The sequence below is a fragment of the Bufo gargarizans genome, chromosome 1 (genome assembly GCF_014858855.1).
Source record: "Bufo gargarizans isolate SCDJY-AF-19 chromosome 1, ASM1485885v1, whole genome shotgun sequence".
In the NCBI taxonomy this organism is placed as follows: domain Eukaryota; kingdom Metazoa; phylum Chordata; class Amphibia; order Anura; family Bufonidae; genus Bufo; species Bufo gargarizans.
In genome coordinates, this window is record NC_058080.1 from 1,275,909 (window position 1) to 1,303,676 (window position 27,768).

A 27,768-nucleotide genomic window follows, 5' to 3' on the forward strand; every position below is an offset into this window, starting at 1 on the left:
GTCATCTTCTCCCCCAACACAGCTGCCCCTTCCCCATTGAGGTGCAGCCCATCCCTACGATAGAGCCTGTAGCCGACAGAGAAGTCGGCCCAGTTCTCCAGGAATCCAAACCCCTCCTTCCAACACCAGTTCTTGAGCCACTTGTTAACCTCCCTAATCTCCCGCTGCCTTTCTTATGTGGCTCGTGGTACAGATAGTATTTCGGAAAACACTACGTTTGAGGTCCTTGCCCTAAGCTTTTGACCTAAATCCCTAAAATAATTTTTAAGGATGCTTCACCTACCTCTAACTTTGTCATTTGTTCCGTTATGGACCATGACTGCTGGATCTTCTCCAGCCCCTCCCAGTAATCTGTCAACCCTATCCGCAATGTGTCGATCTTAAGCGCCAGGAAGACAACATACCGTTCGACGATTTCGGTCTTTGTGACAGATCGCCCTATCTGTACCCCTAATAATTTAGAATCTCTCACTACCAGCACCTGTCTGGCCTGCTCTGCTCTCCTGGTCCTCTGCTTACTGGAGCTAACATTCCCCTGACTGGCAGAAGAAGTGTCCAGCTGCAGCAGTGCTCTCCCTGAACTGACTTTTTTCCCTCGTTACAGCGCAAATAGGATTTTTATATGCTCCCTGCTGCCCTGTGCTTTGTGCACAACGCAACAGGAAGATTACCTTGGCAGGCCTGGAAGGCTTCAGAAGCGTCAAAGTTGCCATAGTAACTAATTGGAGTCCCGCGATTTCACTGTGTGGGCTCCGATAGGGAGACAGAGGCAGCCGCGTCCCTCTGTCTTTCCTCACAGGTGATTGCGGTAGGTTAAATGATAAGATAAATGATGGGGTTCGGCGTGACGCCGTTCCCAGTCATTGCGGCCAGATACCTGCTGTATGATACAGTTGCCACCCGCCGATGATGGAGCAGGCTCACTGCACTCACTCCATACATTACTTGAACCAACCTCAACGTCACGGGTACATCACAGTGGTTGACGGGGTTAAAGTACTAACCTGCCGGACCCTGTGGCGCAACAGACAAGTCCAATAAGACTTGCTGCCCCCACCTCCGGACGATGGTTTCTTTTCTACACATAACAGGAAAGAAAACAGTCTCTCATCATCAGAAGGCAGTGGTGGGGGGCAGGGACAGTAAGCATCGTCAGACTCATGTCCCTGCAGTCAGTGCTCTACTTGCATGTCACTAGTCTACTGGCCCATTCACGTGCCAGAATCTGCTGTCTAAATTTTGGCACCAAAATTCCACCAGTGGCTACTTGGTGTCTTCAAATGCACCAAAAAGAGACAATTCTCTTCTTAGAGCGGTTTTCAGATGGAAGTTGCAGCTGGTGTCTGCTTGTGGTTTGGCTACTTTGAATGGTGGTAAGATATGAGTGGGTCTGTGGCATTCAAAGTGAACAACTGCGGCAGAAATCACCATTGTCAAAATCCACTAGAGTATAATGCAAATACTGACTGCCATCAGGGAAGTGATAGACCTGTGACATCAGTGAGGGCAGCATAGTGCAAGTGACAGGTTCTCTTTAAGATAGTAAAGCTATTGTGAATTCACAAGTGGGTGGCAGTCAGGTAAGCTTTTGTGACATAACAACTGAGTTTCAATCAGGTAAATACTGTGACATCATTCCTGTCTATCAGTCAGTGAGCTACGCTGACATCATAACCAAGCCCCAGCCTGGAATGCTATTATGACATCATAAGTTGGCTGCAGTCAGGTAACTGCTGCAACGTCACAAGTGAGTTTCAGTCAGTTGAGCTGCTGTGACAAATATGTTTTTACCTAGGTACAGTAAGTTACAGTGAGGTCACAAGTGAGTTTTAGTCAGGTATGCTATTGAGACATCACATGTTGGTTTCAGTCGGCAGAGCTGCTGTAGCATCACAAATGGGTTTTTGAGTTACCCCCTTGTGACATCACAACTACCGTATAAAAAATTGATATCTCTGAAATCGTACTGATCTGCAGAATAAAGATAACATATTTTTTCCTGCACAGTACAGTACACGCAGTAAAAATAAAAATCTGCTCCTTAGCTTTTACTTTTTTTAGATGGTCGCGCTCCACCCCCTTTTTTTTCTCCACTACTCTACGCTACTTTTTTGTTGGTTTGTTTTTACTGTTATTAGGGGAAAAAATTTCAAGGCTACTGTTGGTGGCGATTGGGTTGTTTGTTGACCTAGATCACACGCAAGCAACCATCTACTGATGCTATTGCTCTAAAGCCCAATTTTATAATGTTTTGTTCATTTATATGTATTTGAGATGAAGAAAAGTCTAAGGAAATGTGTCTTTACCATTGATGGCCAATTGTCTTAATGTCTGGAAATGTATATCTGCCATGGCTATGTTTTGTACTTGCTTTGTGTACTGAATTTCCTTCTACATATAGTTTCTTTGAATAAGCAGTGGCAAAATTGCTGCCTTTTCTTTATCCTGCTTCTCAAAAAGTAAAATAAAATGCAATTAAAAAGTTTTTGTACCCCCAAAAAGTAGCAATGGTAATGGCAACTCATCCCACAAAAAATAAGCCCTTGCACGGCTCTGTCAAAGGATAAATAAAAAAGTATACTTCTCAGAAAATGGCTGTACTGTTTGAAAGCAACACGGTGCCTGTAAACCAGTGATGCCCAACCTATGGCCCGCAAGCCACATCCGGCCCACGAGGCTGAGTCATGTGGCCCGGACAGTGACTGAGCTCGCGCATAGTGGAAGATGAAGGGACACGCCCGGGCAGCTGCAGTAGTGCAGTACTGACACGATCACCTACGCCCACCTGTGCCCGGACGCACAGCAGTGAGGGTTTACTGCCTTCAGTGGTAAGAAAGCTGGCGGACTCAGGCCATGACTCACGCTCCCAACCCCCTCCCCACGGGGAACACTGCACACGTGAGAGCCATCAGATCCTGACCACGCTATGTGTACTCCGAGGATGCGACCCCAGCGCAGTACAGAGTAAGTGGAAAAAAGCCTCGGCCAGCAGAGTGCATCCATTGTGTGAGCGAGCGGGACGAGGCTCCATTGGCCACACAGCCCTACACTGGAGCAGGCCTGGCTGCCGCTAATGGCACGATAGCCTCCGTCCCATATGTGCACTGCACCTCGCCATGTACATACAGGTTTCTGGGAGGGTTACAGTCTGATCTGCCCCAAAATAACCTCCATGTATCCCAGTGACTGGCTTGTAAACATGATGACACCCATAAGGGGATAGCAGGTCCTCTCATTACAGGCTGGACCCAAATCTGTGCCCCTTGTAAAACCTGTCACTGATCTGCAGCTGGAGAATAATGTGTGCAGCAGGCAGATGAGTTGCCCACAGCATAAACTAATGTACTATCTATGCCCCATGGTTTCATGCCAAATCTGGTCCAATTAGAGTGGTGTTCATTGGTCTTGGTTAGAATTGTGACACTGGTAGCGGTGGTCTGGCTGGTAGTAGAGAGAGTGGCCCCTTCACAGTAATAATGCTCCCATGTGCCCCCTTCACAGTAGTAATGCTCTCAGCCAGGCATTAGAGCACGTCGGAGAAGGTGAGGACAAGTCAGAAGGGAGCAGGAGTTCTATGGAAGATGTGAATGGCGAGGTGTGGTAGTGGTGGGAAGTGTCTTTTACTAAGTCTGGTGCACGTGTGGCCTGTCTGGCTTGCTCCTCACTAGCTTAGTAATATTAATGAGGGAGAGAGAACTCATAATGCTGCACTAAAAGGCATTTGTGGAGAGTTTCCTGCATTCCACTCCTTAGTCTTGCTATGTGAAGATATGTGCCCTCTTCACAGTAAAAAAGCTCATGTGCCCCCTTCACAGTAATAATGCTCATATGTGCCCCCTTCACACTAGTAATACTCAAATGTGCCCCCTTCACAGTTGTAATGCTCACATGTGCCCCCTTCACGGTAAAAATGCCAAGATGTGCCGCCCCTTTACAGTAAAAATGCCAAGATGTGCAACTTCACAGAAAAAAAGCCCAGATATTTGCCCCTTTACAGTAGTAATGCTCACACGTGTCCTCTCACAATGTTTGCATTTATTTCTGGCAAAGCTACCTAGTTCTGGCCCGCAAAATTTATACCATGTTGTCACCACCCTTGGTCATGGTCGTGACTCCTTGGGAGCCGCATGCAGTTGCCCGCGGTTTGGTGTTGTGTCAACCGCAGCTGGGGGCACTTAGTTGTTTGCTTCAAGTGCGGTTGCCGCAGACAACAGGTATGCATGCGGCTGCCCTTGGCAACGTGTGTTTGTGTGCACTTCCCTTGTCTGGTATGCACGGGGGTTATTGTGTGCACTTCCCCTTTAAGTTGATGTTTTCCCTTCCCTGGTGTTGGAAGGGTTAACTTCCTTCCTAGTGTGTGTGTGCACTGGGTGTGTCTGACTGTTGGGTGTGGCTTCTTGGCCCAATATAGCCTCAGTGGAAGGCAGTAGTCAGAGAGGGTGCTTCAGCCACGCTTGCTGGAGACATCCTCCTGGTTACTTTACCATCTGCCAGTGGGGGCCACCCTTCTGGTCATAAAATTATCTTACACAGTGTTATGAAGGTGTGTGTGGGGTTTCCTTATTATTGCAGCTTATGGTCCTGGGTTCCTGTGTGATGTCTGGTGTGTGCTGTATTCTGATCAGCAGCACTTGCACATGGGTTCCAGGCTTTGTTGTCTGTGGCAGGTGAGTGTTGTGTTGGTTGCATTTGCCTGTCACTGCCATAAGTTATTTCTGTTCCCCTTGTAGCTTGGCCACTTTAGACTCCTGTTTCTCCGTGTCCAGGAGGAACGGGCTGTCTACCCAGCTACTAGCTCAGGGAACGACGGAGGGTCAGTAGGGATCCTTTAAGGGCGGCTCATGCAGCTAGGAGTCAGGGTCAGATTAGGGAAGCACTAGGAGGTGACCTGCTCCCTAATTCTGTGGTTCTAGCCAAGTAGCAACCTTACCATCACCTGGCACCGCACGGCTGAGGGTTTTCCCCATCCTCAGCCGTGACACATGTCTAGTGCGGCCTTTAGACGAAAAATGGTTGGGCACCACTGCTGTAAACCATCCACCAAAATCTGCAATGCAAAAGCCAAAAGGTGGTTTTTACCTTCTGAACTTCACAGCATTACCAAACAGAAATGTACCTCCACATTTATGTCATTTCCGCGCCTAGTAGACCCACCTAATAATTTAGGGGGGGGGGTGGTGTGTCTCAGATGGCACCAGCTGGGCACAGCATATTAGCAATGAAATACCAAATCTTTCAAAAAATTGAAATTATCATATTGCATGGTCTGGTGTGCATTAATTTCTTAATAACACCCGTGGCTAAGGATGGCCGATTAATCAAATTAATTTGATTAATTCACCCTTGAGGACTTTGACAAGTCAGGTTATTTACAGAATCATCAAATCGATTTGGTCCAAACGACACGTCAGTAGAGATGTCGCGAACATAAAATTTTCCGTTCGCGGACAGCGAACGCGAATTTTCACAAATGTTCACGAACGGGCGAACCGCCATTGACTTCAATGGGCAGGCGAATTTTAAAACCCACAGGGACTCTTTCTCGCCACAATAGTGATGGAAAAGTTGTTTCAAGGGGACTAACACCTGGACTGTGGCATGCCGGAGGGGGATCCATGGCAAAACTCCCATGGAAAATTACGTAGTTGACGCAGAGTTGGGTTTTAATCCATAAAGGGCATAAATCACCTAACATTCCTAAATTGTTTGAAATAACGTGCTTTAAAACATCAGGTATATATCGATCAGGTAGTGTAACGGTTACGCCCGCTTCACAGTGACAGACCAAACTCACTGTTTAACGCACTGCAAACAGCCCATTTGCACAACCGCAAACTCCCTATTTGCACAAGGTTGGATACCAAGCTAGCCATGTCCCGTTCCTTGTCCTCACTGATGTCATTGAAGGTCTCTTCCTCCACCCAGCCATGTACAACACCAAGGGTCCCCGAAAGGTGACAACAAGCCCCCTGGGACGCCTGCTGTGTTTGGTCTTCCACCTCCTCAAAGCCACCTTCCTCCTCTGACTCCTCTTCTTCAGACTCCTCTCTCTGCGTTGCCTCTCTCTGCATTATTATAAGGTGTGTTAAGTAGTACTATTCCTATCAGTTTAATCCCTGTTACGTCCCCTATCAGGGGACGTGTATATGGTATCGATTTTAGGAACCGGGAGATGGCAAAATATGCTTGGTCGGTCCTCCTACTTCAAATTTGGGGCACTGCGCGTGCAATCTAATGTGCTACCAGATATGAGTGGTATGTTAAGTAGTACTATTCTTATCAGTTTAATCCCTGTTATGTCCCCTGTCAGGGGACGTGTATATGGCATCGATTTTAGGAACCGGGAGATGAAAAAAGATGCTTGGTAACAATCACGAAGGGGAATTGACACTTGTATGTGGCTTTTTTTTTTGTTTGGCTCTTGAAGCCGCAGTGCAGCACCAGAGGCCAGAAAAATTAGGCATGTACACATGCCTGAAAAACTAGGTATTGTTGCAGTAGCAGCGGCCACAAAAATTTATGTTTCCCAGGCAGAAAGTGCCCTAAAACATTGCGGCTTGCACCCTAGTTGGTGGCGGATAAGTCATTCAGAGATAAAATACAGCAGCGTGTGGACCATATTTAGCCCAAGGCAGCTCATCTCAGTCATCAGGCCTTTTTTAGTCGAATGTATCGCCCACTGTCAGTCCCTTCGGGATCCATCCCTCATTCATCTTAATAAAGGTGAGGTAATCTAGACTTTTTTGACCTAGACGACTTCTCAGTGACAATACCTCCTGCTGCACTGAAGGTCCTTTCTGACAGGACACTTGAAGCGGGGCAGGCCAGAAGTTCTATCGCAAATTGGGATAGCTCAGGCCACAGGTCAAGCCTGCACACCCAGTAGTCAAGGGGTTCATCGCTCCTCAGAGTGTTGATATCTGCAGTTAAGGCGAGGTAGTCTGCTACCTGTCGGTCAAGTTGTTCTCTAAGGGTGGACCCCGAAGGGCTGTGGCGATGCGTAGGACTTAAAGGGCTTCTGTCACCCCACTAAATGCATTATTTTTTTTGTCTACTTATAATCCCTATCCTGCCATATTGCCATACATTATGTTATTAATAATTTTCGTTCAGTAGATTTAGCCAAAAACTTACTTTTATGATATGCTAATTACCTTTCTACCAGCAAGTAGGGCGTCTACTTGCTGGTAGCAGCCGCAGAAAACCGCCCCCTCCTTGTGTTGATTGACAGGGCCATCCGCGATCTCCTCCTCCGGCCCTGTCAGCTTTTTTCAAAAATCGCGCGCCTGTGTTGATTCGGCGCAGGCGCTCTGAGAAAACGGATCCGTCTCCAAAGACTTGCACTGGGGATCATGCCGGATCCGTCTTGCTCTGCATCCCAGGACAGAAAGCAAAATACAACATGTTGTGGTTTGCTCTCCGATCTGGGAACACAACTAAGGGGACTTTCACACTAGCGTTAAAGGGAACCTGTCACCGGGATTTGGTGTATAGAGCTGAGGATGGCTGCTAGCACATCCGCAATACCAAGGCCCCATAGCTCTGTGTGCTTCTGTTGTGTAAAAAAAACTATTTGATACATATGCAAATTAGGCCTCATACACACGGCCGTTCCATTTTTTGCGACATGCAAAACGGACAAGAATAGGACATGCTATATTTTTTTTGCGGGGCCTCGGGACGGAGCAACGGATGCGGACAGCACACGGAGTGCCGTCTGCATTTTTTGTGGCCCCATTGAAGTGAATGGGTCCACATCCGAGCCGCAAAAACGGCGGCTCGGATGCAGAGCCAAACAACGGTCGTGTGCATGAGGCCTTAACCTGAGATGAGTCCTGTCCCTGACTCATCTCACATACAGGACTCATCTCAGGTTAATTTGCATATGTATAAAATAGTTTTTACACAATAAAAGCACACAGAGCTATGGGGACTGGGTATTGCGGATGTGCTAGTGGCCATCTAGCAGCTCATGTCCTCAGCTCTATACCCAAAATCCAGGTTCCCTTTAAAGTTTTCCAGTATTGAGTTCCGTCACAGGGGCTCAATACCAGAAAAAAACGCTTCAGCTTTGTCCTAATGCATTCTGAATGGAAAGCAATCCGTTCAGGATGCATCAGGATGTCTTCAGTTCAGTCCCTCTTACGGTATTTGGCCGGAGAAAATACTGCAGCATGCTGCAATATTTTCTCCGGCCAAAATTCTGGAACACTTGCCGGAGTGCCGGATTAATTTCCATTGAAGTGTATTAATGCCGGATCCAGAAAACTGGATCCGGTTTCCCGATCTGCCCATGCACAGACCTTTAAAAATGCAGAAAAAAATAATAAATATCGGATCTGTTTTTCCAGATGACACCAAAGAGACGGATCCGGTATTTCAATGCATGTCAGCCGGATCCGTAAACAAATGCTATCCGTTTGCATACGAATTTCCAGATCCGGCAACGAAACTGCCTGCCGGAATCCTCTAACACAAGTGTGAAAGTACCCTAAATGGAACGGAATGCATTTTGGAGCATTCCGTTCTGTTCAATTCAGTTTTGTCCCCATTGACAATGAATGGGGACAAAACTGAAGCGTTTTTTTTCCGGTATTGAGCGGATCTTTTGTACGACATTATTTGTGCCTGTCCGCCAACAATAAGGTAATCTCTTTAGGACAGGAACCTACACTAAATACTACCTCCATTGGTGCCATAGTAGCCTCCATTAAATTCAGGGATTGCAGGTTCCACATGCATGCTGACTACGGCACCTGAGGAGTATTTAGTAGAGGGTCCTAAAGAGATCGCCTTGTTGTTGGCGGACAGGCACAAACAATTTTGTAGAAATTGTATTTGCCAATAATCTCACATTTATAACGTAGCATTAGTACATTTCCTATAGTTAGTATGGCACTGTTGTATTTACTTTATTATTTGTGATTGCAGTGTGCTGTTACATTGTGTTGGTTTTTGCTTTTATGATGACGTTTACACTGCTTGGTCCCGTCAATCAAAATGCAGAGAGTGCAGCAGTTGTAGCGAGAGCACAGCCTCTAGGTGTAACGGTACTCCCCGGTTGTTCCTAGAGGCTCATTTGCATATATTTAAACCTTAGTTTTCTCAGCAATGCGGGCACATATGTAAATGGGACCAACACAGATGCCTTCAGCTGCCAAGTGCACATGTAACAGGTCAGCCGGTGTCATAGGGACAAATCTGCTGACAGATGCCCTTTACGTCATACAGTTACTCTCTGGCAATTAAAAAAAAAAAAAAAAACTTGGATCCTCTGCCCTGTCCTTTTATCCCTTACAGATTTAAAGGGCTTGATTTAAAGGGCTTGTTCACCCCTGGGGCACTCTCAAGCAGACCCAGAGGAGGGAACCATATTTAGGGCTCATACTGTAACCTGTTTTGCGGTCCGCAAATTGTTGATCTACAAACCACGAATTATGTCTGTGTGCCGTCCTGCCCTCTATAGAACCGTCCTATCCTTGTTTGTAAAATGGACAAGTATAGGACATGTTCTACTTTTTTGATGGGCCGCAGAGAGTGTGGGCAAAATATACGTTTGTGTATAATGAGCCCTTACTCACATACTTGCCCCCCCCCCCCCCCGGGCCACTGCAGCTCTGGGGTCTCTCCATATCTGGTTTGCCTTGGGTCACATGGCGGCTGAAGCCACTGACTGGTCACGTAACCCAATCCAAACCGAACGCCGATGTGGGGAGCAGCCCAGGGGGAGCGAAGGAACCAGAACCCAGCGGCGAGGATCAGGTAATCTCTCCTCAGGTCCTGCCAGGGTGAGGGGTCCGCCCCAGAGGTGAATACTGCCTTTAAATTTAAAAAATAATAAAATAAAAAAAATTGGAGATCTTTAAAAACATCCTAAAATCTCATTGTGAGAGGTACATACCGTATGGGAATATAAGGTTTAAGAACAAAAAGAAACCAATGTGGATAAATAGAACTGTAAAGAAAGAAATAAATGACAAAAATAAAGCATATAAATCACTAAAACAGGAGGGACGCACGGAAGCACTGAAAAACTATAAGGAAAAAAATAGAACATGTAAAAAAAAATTAAAGCGGCCAAACTAGAGACCGAGAGGTTAATTGCCAAGAGAGCAAAACTAACCCTAAAAAGTTCTTCAATTATATAAATGTTAAAAAGTATAAATCTGAAGGTGTCGGCCCGTTAAAGAGTAATGAGGGGGGGAGTCGAAGAGCGACGAGGAGAAAGCAAAGCTGTTATATTTTTTTCTCCAATGTATTCACTGAGGAAAATAAACTGTCAGATGACATGCCGAATGTTGAAATAAATTCCCCATTAAAAGTGTCCTGTCTGACCCAGGAAGAAGTGTAACTGCGACTTAAAAAGATTAAAATAGACAAATCGCCAGGACCGGATGGCATACACCCCCGTATCCTAAGGGAATTAAGTAATGTCATAGCCAGACCCTTATTTCTGATATTTGCAGATTCTATACTGACAGGGAATGTCCCACAGGATTGGCGCATGGCATATGTGGTGCCAATATTCAAAAAGGGTCCAAAAACAGAGCCTGGAAACTATAGGCCGGTAAGTTTAACATCTGTTGTGGGTAAACTGTTTGAAGGTTTTCTGAGAGATGCTATGTTAGAGCATCTCAACAGAAATAAGCAAATAACGCCATATCAGCATGGCTTCGTGAGGGATCGCTCATGTCAGACTAATTTAATCAGTTTCTATGAGAAGGTAAGTTCTAGACTTGACAGCGGCGAATCAATGGATGTTGTATATCTGGACTTCTCCAAAGCATTTGACACTATATCACATAAAAGGTTAGTATATAAAATGAGAATGCTCGGACTGGGAGAAAACATCTGTATGTGGGTAAGTAACTGGCTGAGGGATAGAAAACAGAGGGTGGTTATTAATGGTAAATACTCAGATTGGGTCACTGTCACTAGTGGAGTACCTCAGGGGTCAGTATTGGGCCCTATTCTCTTCAATATATTTATTAATGATCTTGTAGAAGGCTTGCACAGTAAAATATCAATTTTCACAGATGACACTAAACTGTGTAAAGTAATTAACACTGAAGAGGGCAGTATACTACTACAGAGGAATCTGGATAGACTGGAGGCTTGGGCAGATAAGTGGCAGATGAGATTTACCACTGACAAATGTAAGGTTATGCACATGGGAAGGAATAATGCAAGTCACCCGTACATACTAAATGGTAAAACACTCGGTAACACTGACATGGAAAAGGATCTAGGAATTTTAATAAACAGCAAACTAAGCTGCAAAAACCAGTGTCAGGCAGCTGCTGCCAAGGCCAATAAGATAATGGGTTGCATTAGAAGGGGCATAGATGCCTGTGATGAGAACATAGTCCTACCACTTTACAAATCATTAGTCAGACCACACATGGAGTACTGTGTATAGTTCTGGGCTCCTGTAAACAAGGCAGACATAGCAGAGCTGGAGAGGGTCCAGAGGAGGGCAACTAAAGTAATAACTGGAATGGGGCAACTACAGTACCCTGAACGATTATCAAAATTAGGGTTATTCACTTTAGAAAAAAGACGACTGAGAGGAGATCTAATTACTATGTATGAATATATCAGGGGTCAGTACAGAGATCTATCCCATCATCTATTTATCCCCAGGACTGTGACTGTGACGAGGGGACATCCTCTGCGTCTGGAGGAAAGAAGGTTTGTACACAAACATAGAAGAGGATTCTTTACGGTAAGAGCAGTGAGACTATGGAACTCTCTGCCTGAGGAGGTGGTGATGGTGAGTACAATAAAGGAATTCAAGAGGGGCCTGGATGTATTTCTGGAGTGTAATAATATTACAGGCTATAGCTACTAGAGAGGGGTCATTGATCCAGGGAGTTATTCTGATTGCCTGATTGGAGTCGGGAAGGAATTTTTTTCCCCCTTAAGTGAGGAAAATTGGATTGTACCTCACATTTTTTTTTGCCTTCCTCTGGATCAACTTGCAGGATGACAGGCCGAACTGGGTGGACAGATGTCTTTTTTCGGCCATATGTACTATGTCACTATGTTTCGTAAGGTAAACTGTCACAGACTTTCAGTTTATATCAGTGGGACACGCAGGTCATCACTTCCTGCAGAGAAAAGTCGCACTGCAAAGTCGCACAACAATCTGACCTGTGCATATTGTGCTTTATCTATGCACGTCAGAAATGACCAGGCAGCACATAACATACCCGACTGCCATGTCATAGTAATATCAGACAGTGGTACATAGCGGATTAGGAGAAGCGGCGGCACCGGGACCCGGAGACAGGAGGAGGGAGCTCTGCTCTGCCCGGTCACTCGCGCATCAGCCCGGCTTGTCTGCACTTCTGGGCGTTGATTGGACAGAGGCCGTCACGTGGTGCCACCACCAGGAAGTGAATGGTGCAGAGGGGAGCAGGTGGGAGGGAAGGAGCAGCGAGTAGTGACAGGAGAGGCAGCAGCAGCGGAGGACGAGGCGGACACCGGGTGAGGAAGACGCACCAGTGACGCAGCTCAGTAGTCACTGTGTGTATATGTGCTGTATGTGATTAGTATATGCGCTGCTGCCCTGTGTGCTCTATTCTAACACGTATATTATATTACCTCCTTGTGGACAGCCCCTGTGACCTTCTGCAGCCTGAGCATTGGGAAAAGTACAGAACCCCCTCATTATCCCAGACCCCCCGGAAAAACTATTGCAATATGAAGTCGCTTTGCTCAAAACTTCAGATTAAGGGCTCATTCACACGAACGTGTGAAGCCCGTGCTGTGGACCGCAAATTGCGGTCCGCAATGCAGGGGCACCATCCGTGAGGACAGGCGCATCTGCGATCCTTCCGTTCCGCAAAAAGATAGAGCAAGTTCTATCTTTTTGCAGTGTGGAAGCACATAACGAAACCCCAGAAAGCACTCCGTAGTGCTTCCATAGTGTTCCGTGATGCGGAATGGCTACGGAACAGTGCCCGTGTATTGCGGATCCGCAAATGCGGTCTGCAATGCGGAAACGGGCAGAACACGTTCGCTAAGGGCTTGTTCACTGTGCAGTTTTTTTTCACTCGGCAAATTGCAGATCCGCAAAACACGGATGGCGCCCGCGTGCCTTCCGCAATTTGCGGAATGGAACAGGAGGCCTGTTATAGAAATGCCTATTCTTGTCTGCAAAACGGACAAGAATAGGACAGGACTCATAATTTTTGCGGAGCCACGGAACAGAGCAACGGATGCGGACAGCACACCGAGTGCTGTCCGCATCTTATACTGCCCCATTGAAATGAATGGTTCTATATACGGAATGCAGAAAACGGCCCGAATACGGAATGCAAAATACGTTTGTGTGAACGAGCCCTAAGGCCTCTTGCACATAACCGTATGGCTTTTTCAGCATTTTGCAGTCCGTAAAAAACGGAGCCTCAAAAAATACAGATGAATTCCGTGTGAATTCTGTTTTTTTTGCGGAACAAAACTGCTGGTCCCTAAGGCTGCTTTCACACTAGCGTTCGGGTGTCCGCTTGTGAGCTCCGTTTGAAGGGGCTCACAAGCGGCCCCGAACGCATCCGTCCAGCCCTAATGCATTCTGAGTGGACGCGAATCCGCTCAGAATGCATCATTCTGGCAGCGTTCAGCCTCCGCCGTGCTCAGCAGGCGGACACCTGAACGCTGCTTGCAGCATTCGGGTGTCCGCCTGGCCGTGCGGAGGCAAACCGATCCGTCCAGAGTTACAATGGAAGTCAATGGGGACGGATCCGTTTGAATATGACACACTATGGCTCAATTTTCAAATGGATCCGTCCCCCATTGACGTTCAATGTAAAGTCTGGACGGATCCATCTGAGGATACTTTGACACTTACAAATTTTTTAACAATATAATGCAGACGGATCCGCTCTGAACGCAAGTGTGAAAGTAGCCTAATGCGGACAATAATAGGACATGTTCTATCTTTGAATGGAAAGAAAATATGGAAACGTAAGGCATACGGAGTACCTTCCTTTTTTTTGGCGGATCCATTGAAATGAATGGCTCCATATACGGAAAAAAAAAACCACGTTTGTGTGCAAGAGTCCTAAGGCTACATTCAGACGACCGTGGTGTTTTGTTGGTCCGCAATTAACACGGGTCTCGGCCCATGTGCGTTCCACAATTGTGGACAAGAATGCAAGATGTTCTGTTTGTTTTGCAGGGCTGCGCAACGGAACTATGGATGAGGACAGTACACTGTGTGCTGTCCGCATCTTTTGCAGCCCCATTGAAATTAATGAGTCCACACCCGTTCCGCAAAATTGCGGTCACGTGAATATAGCCTTAGGCCTCCTGCACACAAACATTTTTTTCCCCCCGTTTACGTTACGTTTTTGCATTCCGTACACGGAACCATTCATTTCAATGGATCTGCAAAAAAAAATGAAGGTACTCCGTATGCATTCATTTCCGTATTTCCGTTCCGTTCAAAGATAGAACATGTCCTATTATTGTCCGCATTACGGACAAGGATAGTACTGTTCTATTAGGGGCTAGCTGTTGCGTTCTGCAAAAAACGGAATGCACACGGATGTCATTCTTAATTTTTGTGAAATTGTTTTTTGCGGACCGCAAAATACATACGGTCATGTGCATGAGGCCTTAAAGGTATGTTCACATGTGACTGCTGTGGATCTGCAGCAAACAACGGATGCATGCCGCGCTTCTTTTGGTGCGGAAATAGCTGTGATTTCACCTTTGGCAATGCGTCGCCATACCCTGATTGGTCAGGGGTATTACAGTTATTTCACGTTATTCCCCATCTACAGAATAGGGCTTAACTATTGGATGGATGGGGTTGCTGCTGTTGGGACCCCCACTGATCATGAGAATGGGGACCCTGTAACCCCACAGGGTCCCGGTAAAATAAACAACAGGCCGGGCATGCCCACTGCCGCTCCATTCATTTGTGTAGGACTGCTGGGGTTAGCCGGCAGTCCCATGGGATATGTCACTGGTGTAAACTATTAAAGTTCCACCTTCCTCTCTGGGACAGGTGTGAATGTCCTCCTGTCACTAGTCATGCACGTCACCGGCTGTGACTACAGGGCGCGGGGTCAATGACTGAACACAAGCTCCTGCATCTGCTCAGCTCAGTTATTCCTATTCAAGTGGCAGTCTCCCGAAATAAACCCCTGTGCCTCTGATTGTCCCAGCAGTAACAGCGCTGACATGGAGGACAAGGTGGACGACACAGAATTTGTGATGGTTCCAGAACTGGACAAGCTGCTGGAACAGGACTCCTTCCTCAAACCCTACAAGAAGGACTTCCAGAGGAGGTAAAACCCTGTGGAGAGACATCTGCATGTTACTCGTTAGAGAAGGTTTACGTCACGTATGTGTCGGTGTGTACCCACTGTGATGTGGGGGTTTTATAGGTCTCTTTAGCTGAGAGGCTTCCTGATCCTAAAACTGCCGTGCACTGATATTCATAGACTATGGCCATTGATTTCTCTACCGGTTGATTTCTTATTTGTGAAATACTTTCTAAGATGCGTAATTTTCAGAAGTTAAGAAAAATCGTGTTAAAATGAGGATCAACTAGGAGCCACTTTAAATATTGCGCCAGGGCAGAAGTCTCCAGCCTGCTGCTGACCTTAAAGGGAACCTGTCACCAGGATTTTGTGTACAGAGCTGAGGACATGGGCTGCTAGATCGCAGCTAGCACATCCGCAATACCCAGTCCCCATAGCTCTGTTTTTTTTTTTTTTTTTACACAATAAAAGCACACAATTTGATACATATGCAAATGATCCTGAGATGAGTCCTGTCCCTGACTCATCTCACGTACAGGACTCCTCTCAGGTTAATTTGCATATGTATCAAATCGTTTTTTTTACACAATAAAAGCACACAGAGCTATGGGGACTGGATATTGCGGATGTGCTAGCGGCCATCTAGCAACCCATGTCCTCAGCTCTGTACACAAAATCCCGGTGACAGGTTGCCTTTAAATAACGCATGCTATACGGTCACACGTGCAGCGTGCCATCCTGTTGCTGAAAAGTTGAGCAACATTTATTGCAATGATAGTCAATAGTGTCACAATGTGACATGCGGCATACCGCGACATGTCCTTCACAAAAAAAAAAATATCCATCCATCCAAGTGGCATTACTTGCAGAACCATTGCAAAAAATGGCATGCATCTTTTCAGTGACACAATTTGGCCGTGTAGCCCTATACGTGGGCCTTACAGTATGTTAAGTGCCTCCTAGCGGAGACTTCAGGTAGCCTCCTTGTCTTCATGTTATATCTGCAGTCAGCATGGTATGGAGCTATATATATATATATTTTTGTGGTCAGGGAGACGGTCCCTGGACGAAGGAGCTAGCGCCGACCTCTGGCTGGTGAATGCCGGAAGCCTGTAACGAGGACAGGCCTAAAAGGGGGCCTATCCTTAAGGAAGAGCTATAAAAAGGGGAAGGGAGGGAGGGGTACCTGGCTGCACGTCCCGTCCCTTGTACTCCGAGGAATATATAGCAAAGGGGCGGGGCCTATGCCCCTCCCACAAATACAGGCTGCACGGCAGCCTTATCTACATATATATACACACACACACACACGCGCAATAATCCGAGATCTCTCAATATCAAGAGCAGATAAGGCTACTTTCACACTGGCGTTTTGGCTTTCTGTTTGTGAGGATCCATTCAGGGCCCTCACAAGCGGTCCAAAACGGATCAGTTTTGCTCTAATGCATTCTGAATGGAAAAGGATCCGCTCAGAATGCATCAGTTTGCCTCCATTCCGTCTCCATTCCGCTCTGCGGACAACAAAACGCTGCCTGCGGATCGGTCCTGACACACAATACAAGTCAATGGGGACGGACAAGGTCGAGATAACCAGGTGGTTTTCCGTCAATCCCTGTAAAGTGATGCCAGACCACGTAGGTGACAATTGCGCTGTGCAGCCTACTGGATGATGGGGCGAGCGCCTTTCACTGTGCGCCCCCCCAGATGTTCCCGTGATGAGGGTGAGGATGATGTCTTATTGCCTGAAACACCTCTAGATATAGGATTAGCAATAAGAGTCACACATTTCAATCACAACTTCATGTAAAATTGAATTCCACATTTTCAGAGTTCTGTGGTCTCCGGGGCTGACGAGAGTAATAGCAAAAGGTTGAGCCGCTTGTAGCAAGCAATTAAATATTTGGCAGGGATCGCAGCAGCAGTGAGACTGGTCCTGGAAGCTTTATAAATGTTCTCTCGTGCCGTATCTCATGCTCGTGTCCCTGGTGGGGCCGTCTAGCAGAACACCATACTCTACAGTTCCCTTTCTTAGATGTATGTACCAAGGTTTCCCATAGAAGGCTCCATTACAGAAGGACTGAACTGGCCAGGCTCATGCTCGATGGTATGGAACAAAGCCGCACCAGTACTGCCCCCTACATACATGCTGCTTTTTTTCTTTTTTTTTTTTAAAGAAGCCCTTGCATTGAAATTTCAATGTATAGGATGTAAAATTAGCTAATATCATTCACCAGCATACAACATCTTGTACAACTGCAGCCTGAGAGACTCTTTATATTATTTGGTTAGAAGGAATGTTCCCCCGCATATTTCAAATGCAAATCTTTAATGGAGACCTGTCACCACGTTATATAAATGGAAGCAGAGTCCTGCTCCGCGGAGTTCAGCACTTTTAATTTTTTTCTGCCCCCCCCACGTGTTCCCATAATTCACTTCTTAGTCCTACCGCCAAATACCTAAAGCTGTTGCTGCTTTGCCAAGTGGGCGACTACCGGGCATTGTCTCTCATGTGGGGGGATTTCCTTCCCTCTGATGCTGTCCAGTCTCTGCAGACAGAGTCAGAGTTTAGCTAGCCTCCCTGGCGCTATCTGCGGCAATTTGGCAGCGTCGGAGGAAAAAAAAAATCACTCTTCCTTGAGTGGAGTCCTGGTAGCCGTACCCTTGGCCAAGCTGCAACAGATAGGCAACAGGTATTTGGCCATGCAACTAGCAGGCCTGCTTCTGGGGAACGGGGTGGGGGTTGGAGTGCTAAATTCAGCTGCATTTTGAATAAGTGCTCTATTTACATTAATTAAAGGGGTTGTCCGGGCTTTTACTATTGATGACCTGTCCTCCGGGTAGGTCATCAATATCAGATCGGCGACAACACCTGTATGAGGAGATGGGGCGCGCCGCGCGCACGTGCCTTCTGTCTTCCTGCTCGCCACTGATGTCTATGGCAAAGACCATAGACTGCAGCAGTGACAGGAAGAGAGAAGGGCGACGGCACATGTGCAGTGCGTGCACCGTCTCCTCATACAGCTGATCGGCAGGGTTGCCGGGTGTCGGACCCCTGCCGATCTGATATTGATGACCTATCCTGAGAATAGGTCTTCGATAGTAAAAGCCCGGACAACCCCTTTAAAGGGGTGACAGGTCTGCTTTAAAGGGAACCTGTCATATGGAACATGGTGTCCGAGCTGCAGGCAGCATGTTCTAGAGCAGGAGGCGCAGAGCAGATTGATGTGTAGCGTTATAGGACATTATTAATTAAAACTATAATTTTCATTCATTCCTTTGAAGTCAAGGAGGCGGTCCCAATCAGTGATTGACAGCCTTTCCTCTATGACTGTGCATACACAGAGACCTGTCAATCACTGATAGGACCGCCCCCTTGACTTCAAAGCTCAGAGTGAGCATGAATTTAAAGGAATGAAATTCAGGTTTTACTGTACGTATCAATCTGCTCAGCTCCTCCTGCTCTATAACATGCTGCCTGCAAATTGGGATGGTGACAGGTTCCCTTTCAGAGAAATAACAAGAAATAAGCAGCACTACAGATCTACCATTAATAGGAGAGGTGGTGCTCGCGCGTAGAGATCCTGACTGAGGGTCCCGGCATAAACCAATAATACGTAGAAATCCGCAGCACTCTTCCGTTAATTCAAAATCCAAACTTTGTTTATTTTAAATTAGCAGCATACTGTCAGCGACGTTTCGACCATCACTGCTTGATAAAGACCAGAGATGGTCGAAACGTCGCTGACATTATGCTGCTGATTTAAAATAATGCAAAATCCAAACTTTGTTTAACGGAAGAGTGCTGTGGATTTCTACGTATTACAGGTTCCCTTTCAGGAGACGTCATTGCTTATGAACACCCCTGTAAGCTATAGTAATCCGCGACGCTGATTCTGAATCTGTCATTTTTAGATCTTTTTACTCACTCGCATTCACCAACCTGCCAAGGACCCATGCGCTGCACGGTGATAAGTGAGTCCTCTCCATTATTTTGCTTAAGGCCTCTTTCACACGGGCGTTGTGGGAAAATGTGCGGGTGCGTTGCGGGAACACACGCAATTTTTTTAGCGCGAGTGCAAAACATTGTAATGCGTTTTGCACTCGCGTGAGAAAAATTGCGCATGTTTGTTACCCAAACCCGAACTTCTTCACAGAAGTTCGGGTTTGGGTTAGGCCAGGGGTGTCAAACTCAAATTCATCGGGGGCCGCATCAGCAGTTTGGTCATCCTCAAAGGGCCGGTTGTATCGGACTTATGGGGGATCTGTGTATGACACATATATAGCATCTTATGCTATGTGTCATCCACAGATACCCTCCATAAGTGTCCCTGTAGTGAATGACCCTCAATACACGGGCTAGGGGCCGGCATCTGCTTTTATAAAGACAGCGGGGCCCGTGCAGTGACTATTCTACTACACGGGCCCCGCTCACTGAATAATGATGCTGTGTATTACCGGTACTTACAACTACAAGCGCTCGCCGAGAGGAGGGAGGAGGCAGGCCGGGAGGACAGGCGCTGGCAGCGTGAGTCATACGTCATGCGCCCACGCCGCCTGCTTCATTCATAAAGTGGGCGGCGCAGACGCGTGACATATGACTCACACTGCCAGCGCCCATCCTCCCAGCCTGCCTCCTCCCTCCTCTCGGCGAGCGCTTGTAGTTGTAAGTACCGGTAATACACAGCGCTCATCAGGGCTTTTTTTCTCAGAGAAAAGGTGGTGGAACTCACCCCCCCTCCCCTAGCCATGCCCCTACCCACCCCTAGATCCGCCCCCTAAAACCGCCCCTTTAGAGAACAGGATGCAAGTAAAATTTGGGGGGGCTATAAAAGTCCAGCCCAGCAAAGAAACACCCCAGATGGGGATGGCACTGTTAATGGGGGATCTGGGGATGGCATCCACAGATCCCCCACCCCATAACAGTGGCATCCACAGATCCCCCACCCCATAACAGTGGCATCCACAGACCCCCCCACCCCATAACAGTGGCATCCACAGACCCCCCCACCCCATAACAGTGGCATCCACAGATCCCCCACCCCATAACAGTGGCATCCACAGATCCCCCACCCCATAACAGTGGCATCCACAGACCCCCCCACCCCATAACAGTGCCATCCACAGACCCCCCACCCCATAACAGTGCCATCCACAGACCCCACCCACCCCATAACAGTGCCATCCACAGACCCCCCCCACCCCATAACAGTGCCATCCACAGACCCCCCCCACCCCATAACAGTGCCATCCACAGACCCCCCCCACCCCATAACAGTGCCATCCACAGACCCCCCCCACCCCATAACAGTGCCATCCACAGACCCCCCCCACCCCATAACAGTGCCATCCACAGACCCCCCCCACCCCATAACAGTGCCATCCACAGACCCCCCCCACCCCATAACAGTGCCATCCACAGACCCCCCCCACCCCATAACAGTGCCATCCACAGACCCCCCCCACCCCATAACAGTGCCATCCACAGACCCCCCCCACCCCATAACAGTGCCATCCACAGACCCCCCCCACCCCATAACAGTGCCATCCACAGACCCCCCCCCACCCCATAACAGTGCCATCCACAGACCCCCCCCACCCCATAACAGTGCCATCCACAGGCCCCCCCCCCATAACAGTGCCATCCACAGACCCCCCCACCCCATAACAGTGCCATCCACAGACCCCCCCACCCCATAACAGTGCCATCCACCGACCCCCCCCCCCACCCCACCCCATAACAGTGCCATCTCCGCTGCCGCTCCAGTACAGACTAGTTATAAAATGTGTACAATTAATAAGGATTCTATTCATGAGGCCCCCTCTGCAGTAGAACATTCAATATAGCCACATCCTACTCACAGGGCTGTTATCTTAATGCTGGCTGGCCGGGCAGATGAGCGGCAGCGTCACGACTGACGTCACATGCCTCCTTCATTCAGAAAGTAGGCCGGGCACATGACGTCAGTTGTGACGCTGCCGCTCGTCTGCCCGGCCTGCCAGCATTAAGATAACAGCCCTGTGAGTAGGATGTGGCTATATTGAATGTTCTACTGCAGAGGGGGCCTCATGAATAGAATCCTTATTAATTGTACACATTTTATAACTACTGGAGCTGGGGGCCGGAGCACAGTGAACGCACCGGCCCCCAGCTCCTCCTCCCAGTCCCTCCACGCTGATACATCGCAGCCTGCGATGCTGGAGCATGGCAGGCTGCGATGTCAAAAGGTGGCGGAATGCCGTTCCGGTGCGTTCCGCCAGAAAAAAAAGCCCTGCCGCTCATTATGTGATTTATTATCACTTCCTGCAGGGGCCGCCTGCAGGAAGTGATAATAAAAGGCGAAGGCTGGCGGCGGCTACGCGGGCCACATGACGAGGTCTGGCGGGCCGGATTCGGCCCGCAGGCCTTGTGTTTGACACCCGTGGGTTAGGCGTTCTGTAGATTGTATTATTTTCCCTTATAACATGTTTATAAGGGAAAATAGCATTCTGGATACAGAATGCATAGTAAAATAGCGCTGGAGGGGTTAAATTTTTTTACAAATTTAACTCCCCTTAATCCACTTGATCGCGTAGCCCGGCTTCTCTTCTGCCTGTCTTCTGTGCTGTGTGCAGCAACAGGACCTGTGGTGACGTCACTTCGGTCATCACATGATCCATCGCTATGGTAAAAGATCATGTGATGGACCATGTGATGACCAGAGTGATGTCACCACAGGTCCTGTTACTGCACACAGCCAAGATGAAGACAGGAGATGCCGGCTGCGCGATCAAGTGGTTTAAGGTGAGTTAAATTATTATTATTATTTTTTTAACCCCTCCAGCGCTATTGTACTATGCATTCTGTATTCAGAATGCTATTATTTTCCCTTATAACCATGTTATAAGGGAAAATAATAATGATCGGGTCTCCATCCTGATCTTCTCCTAGCAACCGTGCGTGAAAATCGCACCGCATCCGCACTTGGTTGCGGATGCTTGTGATTTTCACGCAACCCCATTCATTTCTATGGTGTCTGCGTTACTTGAAAAACGCACAAAATAGAGCATGCTGCGATTTTCACGCAACGCACAAGTGAAACGATTGGGTCGGTATTCAGTGCGGGTGCAATGCGTTCAACTCGCGCATCACATCCTCGCGGAATACTTGCACGTGTGAAAGGGGCCTAAGAGTCCTCTCTATACATCAGCATGCAGCGCACAACTTTTTTTGCAAGCACACATCAAGAGAAGTGAAGTGACCAGAAATGTATTAATGAAGAGTCCAAAATAGTGTCTTATATTTACTGATTAGTCGTTTAGGGGGTGGATTTCAAAGGTGAAAGAGTCTCTTTAAGGGCTCGTTCAAACGAACGTGTGTTGCTCGTTGCCAGTGTGTTGCTCGTGGCCATTCCGCATCACGGATGCGGACCCATTCATTTCAATAGGTCTGCAAATCCGGAGATCCGGAACGGAAGAAGGAAACGAAGCACTACGGAGTGCTTTCTGGGATTCTGTTCTATGCTTCCGCACCGCAAAAAGATAGATCTTTTTGCGGAACGGATGGATCGGGGACCGATTCAAGTGAATGGGTCTGCGTTTCCCCATGCGCCTGCCTCACGGACGTTGCCCGTGCATTACGGACCACAGCACGGGCTTGACACGTTCGTGTGAACGAGCCCTAAAGCTGAGATACTTAAGTGGATGATCCAGAGGCCATACACAGCTCACAAGTGGTTTGGTATAGGGCTCCAGGGGCAGGTAAGTTCATATAATGCGGCTCTTTTTCCCAAGGTAATATTCCGAGATGAGAACTGTGCTCTATACCCACCCTTAAAGTGGTTGTCTCACTTCAGAAAATGGCCTTTCTAATGTATGCCTATAGTGTGCAAGCACGACCACCACTGCTGGATTGCAGGGTGGTTATAATCCCTGGATACGAGCAGTGTATAATGTGGTGGAAAAATGAATCCAGCCAGCAAAGGAGGCAATACGGACAATCACAATACATTAGGAAGTGGCTTGTATTAACTTTCTCTACATGATAAATGCCACTTGCTGGAGTGGGACAACCCCTTTAAAAAACAGGAGAGTTGCTCTGTTTATTCCTCTGTTAAGGCTCATGCACACAGATGTATTTTTCTTCGCTACATCAGATCCGCATTTTTTTGCAGGCTGGATGCGGACCCGGTCACTTCAATGGGGCTGCAAAAAGGTGCGTACCGTCCGCATCCATACGTCTGTTCCGGGGAATCCCCCAAAATATAGAACATGTCCTATTATTGTCCGCTTTACAGTAAAGGATAGCACTGTTCTATTTTGGGCCGGACGTTCGGTTCCACAAAATGCGGAAGGCACACGGCCGATATCTGTGTTTTGCGGATCCACAATTTGTGGAATAGACTACTGTCGTGTATTTAGGCATTGGGATATCCCATCTACAAAATTGTATCTTTGAAAGGCTTTTTTTTTTTTTTTTTTTTTATACGGCTGTGGTCTGTATTGCCTCCATATGTATATTGCCAGTAATAAGGACATATCGGAAGATCTGCTTGGGATTTTTTTTGTAACACTAAATATAATAATAAATAAAAATGTAATATAAAGTAATGCAGCCGTATTTAAAAAATAAAGTAATAAATAGTAATAATACGGAGACAAACGCCTTGTTCCAGATGCCCACAATATGTTCGGTTGATGACTTGCCTTTTCAGTATTCCCCGTTGGAGTGTATCGCTGCGTCCTGTAGATTTCGGAGACCACCGCTAAACACTACATTACCTTTCTGAGCCGGATTTCTTGGCGGGTGCCGTATATTTGCACCTGTTGTTTTTCCACAGTGGGAATTTCCTATAAACCATTATGCTGCACATGTATTGTGATTTTTATTTTATTTTTTCTCTTCTGTTTTTTACTCTATATGCAAAAAACTTGCTGTTCTGTCCCAGTGTGTTCAGGCGATGTGTCTAATTCACCCAAGGCGACGTCAAGTGTTAATATTTATAAGGAACCACATGTAGCGCCACTCCGTGGTAAGTGTGTGCCAGCCTCGGAAGCTGAGTACATGTCATGACTGGCGCCGTGAGTGCTGTTCTTCAGGAATACTAAAAAGAAGAGACCGTGATAACTTCATAGTCGTGTCAGGAGCGCTGCTCTGAGAGGCTTAAAGGGGGTTTCTCATCACACACGATGGGGGCACGTCGCTAGGACCGTTATTTCATCTTTTCTGCTTGTAACAGTGACATTCACTTGTACTAGACAATTGCCGGTTTTGCTTGGTAAGACTTTAAAGGTCCTTTTGATGTCCGGGAAGTGTATTAGGCCGTCCCTGTAATGTATCTAGACTCGATGAATTATTGGAGAATTACGCAATATGTGGAGGCAGTCGTTTGGCCTGGACAGTGTTGTAATATTTTAGCTGTTTTTCATAGAAGTTGCTTCACTCCTTTTACAACATCTTGTTACCAAACCAAGTGACATTGACCTCAGGGCATCTTGCAATGTTTCTCTAAATTTTTTTATTTTTTTTCCTGATTGAACTTTGTAAAAAGGGATAGTACAGCAGCCGCAATGTAGTTTAATTCTTTTCGCACTTTTTATGCCGTAATTGGCTGCTGACTGCTGTTTGCCGCAGCTGCTGGCAATGCCTTTCCGACCTCTATGAGCCTTCGTCTCCTAGACATTCCCTCAGAGACTTCACCTGTTCAGAGGGAACTGTGACTAAAGGAGCAGAAGGAAGGCTTTACCTATATACATAGTGTCCTATCTAGGGATGAGCGAATTTCATATTCGTTCGTGTTGTGGTATTTACTGAATTCCGTTACCACGGACCGTAACGCAATTCCATGACGGAATGAATAACAGAATGCCTTTAGAGGCACTGCGTTATTCATTCCGTCATAATAGAAGTCTGTGGCCTGCATAGGGGATCTGTCCGGTTTACGTTATGCAGGGGCAGGAGAGGACTCCAGCATAACATAAACCGGACGGATCCGTTATGCAGGCCACAGACTTCTATTATGACGGAATGAATAACGCATTGGCTCTAAAGGCATTCTGTTATTCATTCCGTCATGGAATTGCATTATGGTCCGTGGGAACGGAATTCAGTAAATACCACTAACCCGCACAAAAACCTCAAAATATGAAATTTGCTCATCCGTTGTTATATTTAAGGGTTTGATCAGTGGATGTTCCAGTGCTGACTCCCCCCCCCATCACTAAAACGAAGAAGCAGTCTCCTCGCTGCTGAAGACAGGCCGGTCTCATTCATCATTTTGTATGCTTGTTTTAGGCGTAGAAAATGGTCTAAATCTACGCCAGCAAGGGGCTAATGTAGAGTTAGAGGCGGTAGTGGATCCGCCGAAGTCATGTAGAGGCCGGCGCCTCTACGTAACTTCGGCAGGGCCTTATTAAGATTGGCGTCTAAAACACCGGTCTTAGTAAATGATCCCGTATGAGTCTGCGAGGAGCCACAGTGCTGTTAGAGAACTCTTGCCCTCAAAGTGACTGTGTGGCCTTAGCCTAATCAGTGGTGGATTATAATAGGGACATTCGGGTTGGCAGCCCCGAGCTCAGCATGGCTGGGGGGCCCAACGCCGACCCGAACGCCCACATACTGCAGCGGGGCACGGGAGCACATAGTTCCCTGCCCTGCCGCCTATCACCGCCATAGGCTTTAGGCCTATGTGGTAGTAAAAGCTTGGCGTCATTTGATGTACGCGCGCCTGCCTCACAATCACGGACACAGGTAAGTATTACCCTTCTAATTTTTTTGTGTGTGTGTGTGCCAAGTTTGGGGGGGGGGGGGCAGAGGAGGTAATATTTTTGCAGGAACAGTGGAGGCAAATGATTACATTGGGGCAAAATACTTAATGGGGACAGTGTGGGGCAAAATACTTAATGGGGACAGTGTGGGGCAAAATACTTAATGGGGACAGTGTGGGGCAAAATACTTAATGGGGACAGTGTGGGGCAAAATACTTAATGGGGACAGTGTGGGGCAAAATACTTAATGGGGGCAGTGTGGGGGCAAAATACTTAATAGGGACAGTGTGGGGGCAAATTACTACATGGGGGCAGTGTGGGGGCAAATTACTACATGGGGGCAGTGTGGGGGCAAATTACTACATGGGGGCAGTGTGGGGGCAAATTACTACATGGGGGCAGTGTGGGGGCAAATTACTACATGGGGGCAGTGTGGGGGCAAATTACTACATGGGGGCAGTGTGGGGGCAAATTACTACATGGGGGCAGTGTGGGGGCAAATTACTACATGGGGGCAGTGTGGGGGCAAATTACTACATGGGGGCAGTGTGGGGGCAAATTACTACATGGGGGCAGTGTGGGGGCAAATTACTACATGGGGGCAGTGTGGGGGCAAAGTGGAGGTAATTATTACTATATGGGAGCAGTGTGGGGGAAATTATTACTATATGGGAGCAGTGTGGGGGAAATTATTACTATATGGGAGCAGTGTGGGGGAAATTATTACTATATGGGAGCAGTGTGGGGGAAATTACTATGAGGTGTGGGAGACGTTGCTATTGGGGAGGCACTGTAGGGGCCTTTCTAATAAAGGACATAGAGGACATTATTTTGGGGGACACTATACAGGCATTATTACCTGGAGCACAATATAGGGTGGTATTATTACTGAGGGCACTCTAGAGGACATTATAATTCCTGTAGTCACTATAGGGATCTTTGGGATAGTTTATTAAACTGGTGTAACATAGAACTGGCTTAGTTGCCCATAGCAACCAATCAGATTCCACCTTTCATTTTCCAAAGGAACTGTCAAAAATTAAAGGTGGAATCTGATTGGCTGCTATGGGTAACTAAGCCAGTTTTACTTTTCCCCAGTTTCATAAATGACGCCATTATGTCTACTGGGGTCACTATTTCTTCAGCAGTATAGTACTTGGGACATTGGGGAGCACAGTGGGCACAGTATTGGGAGTGGCAGCAGGATGACATGTTGGGGAGGTTGATGGAAAAATTGAAAAATCTAACGTGTCTGTGTAACAAACTCTGTAGAGACGAGATTCGGCCGAAATAATTTGTCATGGCGTTCTGGGTCATACGCAGGAGAAGAGAAAAGAGAAGGTCTACATGACAGGAGATGTCCCTGGATGTAAGAGGTATATGGTGCTGTATTCTCCTCCAAGTCTTTTTTATTATAACTATATTTAAAATTTGGCAAATTTGTAACAGCCCATATAACAGTGATAACTTTCTGTGCACAGGTAACGTAGTAGATGTTCCCTGCAGTCCTACGTAGCACCCCACATAACACAATAATTCACTGTGTTATGTGGGGTGTTACATAGGACTGCAGGTAACATCTATGACATCTGTACTCAGAGAGTTATGAGCTGGTGGGAGTCAGACTCCTGACACCCCCGCCAGACCGTGATGTCCCAATGAGCGCCGCAGCCTCTTTGCTCCTTACCAAGCACAGCGCTGTCCATTTGATAGCACTGTGCTTGGTACTGCAGCTCAGATGGGACAGAGC

The 27,768-nt window shown here is 47.2% G+C and overlaps 1 protein-coding gene across 3 annotated transcripts in view; it reads left to right on the forward strand.

Moving 5' to 3' along the window:
• Positions 1 to 12,413: 12,413 nt before the first annotated feature.
• GBE1 (1,4-alpha-glucan branching enzyme 1) overlaps positions 12,414 to 27,768 on the forward strand; it is a 230,439-nt gene continuing 215,084 nt past the window's right edge. Inside the window, exons 1-2 of one of the 3 annotated variants that reach the window (XM_044294121.1) lie at positions 12,414 to 12,489; positions 15,180 to 15,299. In XM_044294121.1, coding sequence (XP_044150056.1) covers positions 15,193 to 15,299 — 107 coding nt within the window. In that variant the 5' untranslated portion in view covers positions 12,414 to 12,489; positions 15,180 to 15,192. Of the gene's footprint in view, positions 12,490 to 12,524; positions 12,544 to 15,176; positions 15,300 to 27,768 lie in introns of those variants that run through there. The other 2 variants (XM_044294112.1, XM_044294132.1) reach the window with 2 other exon arrangements.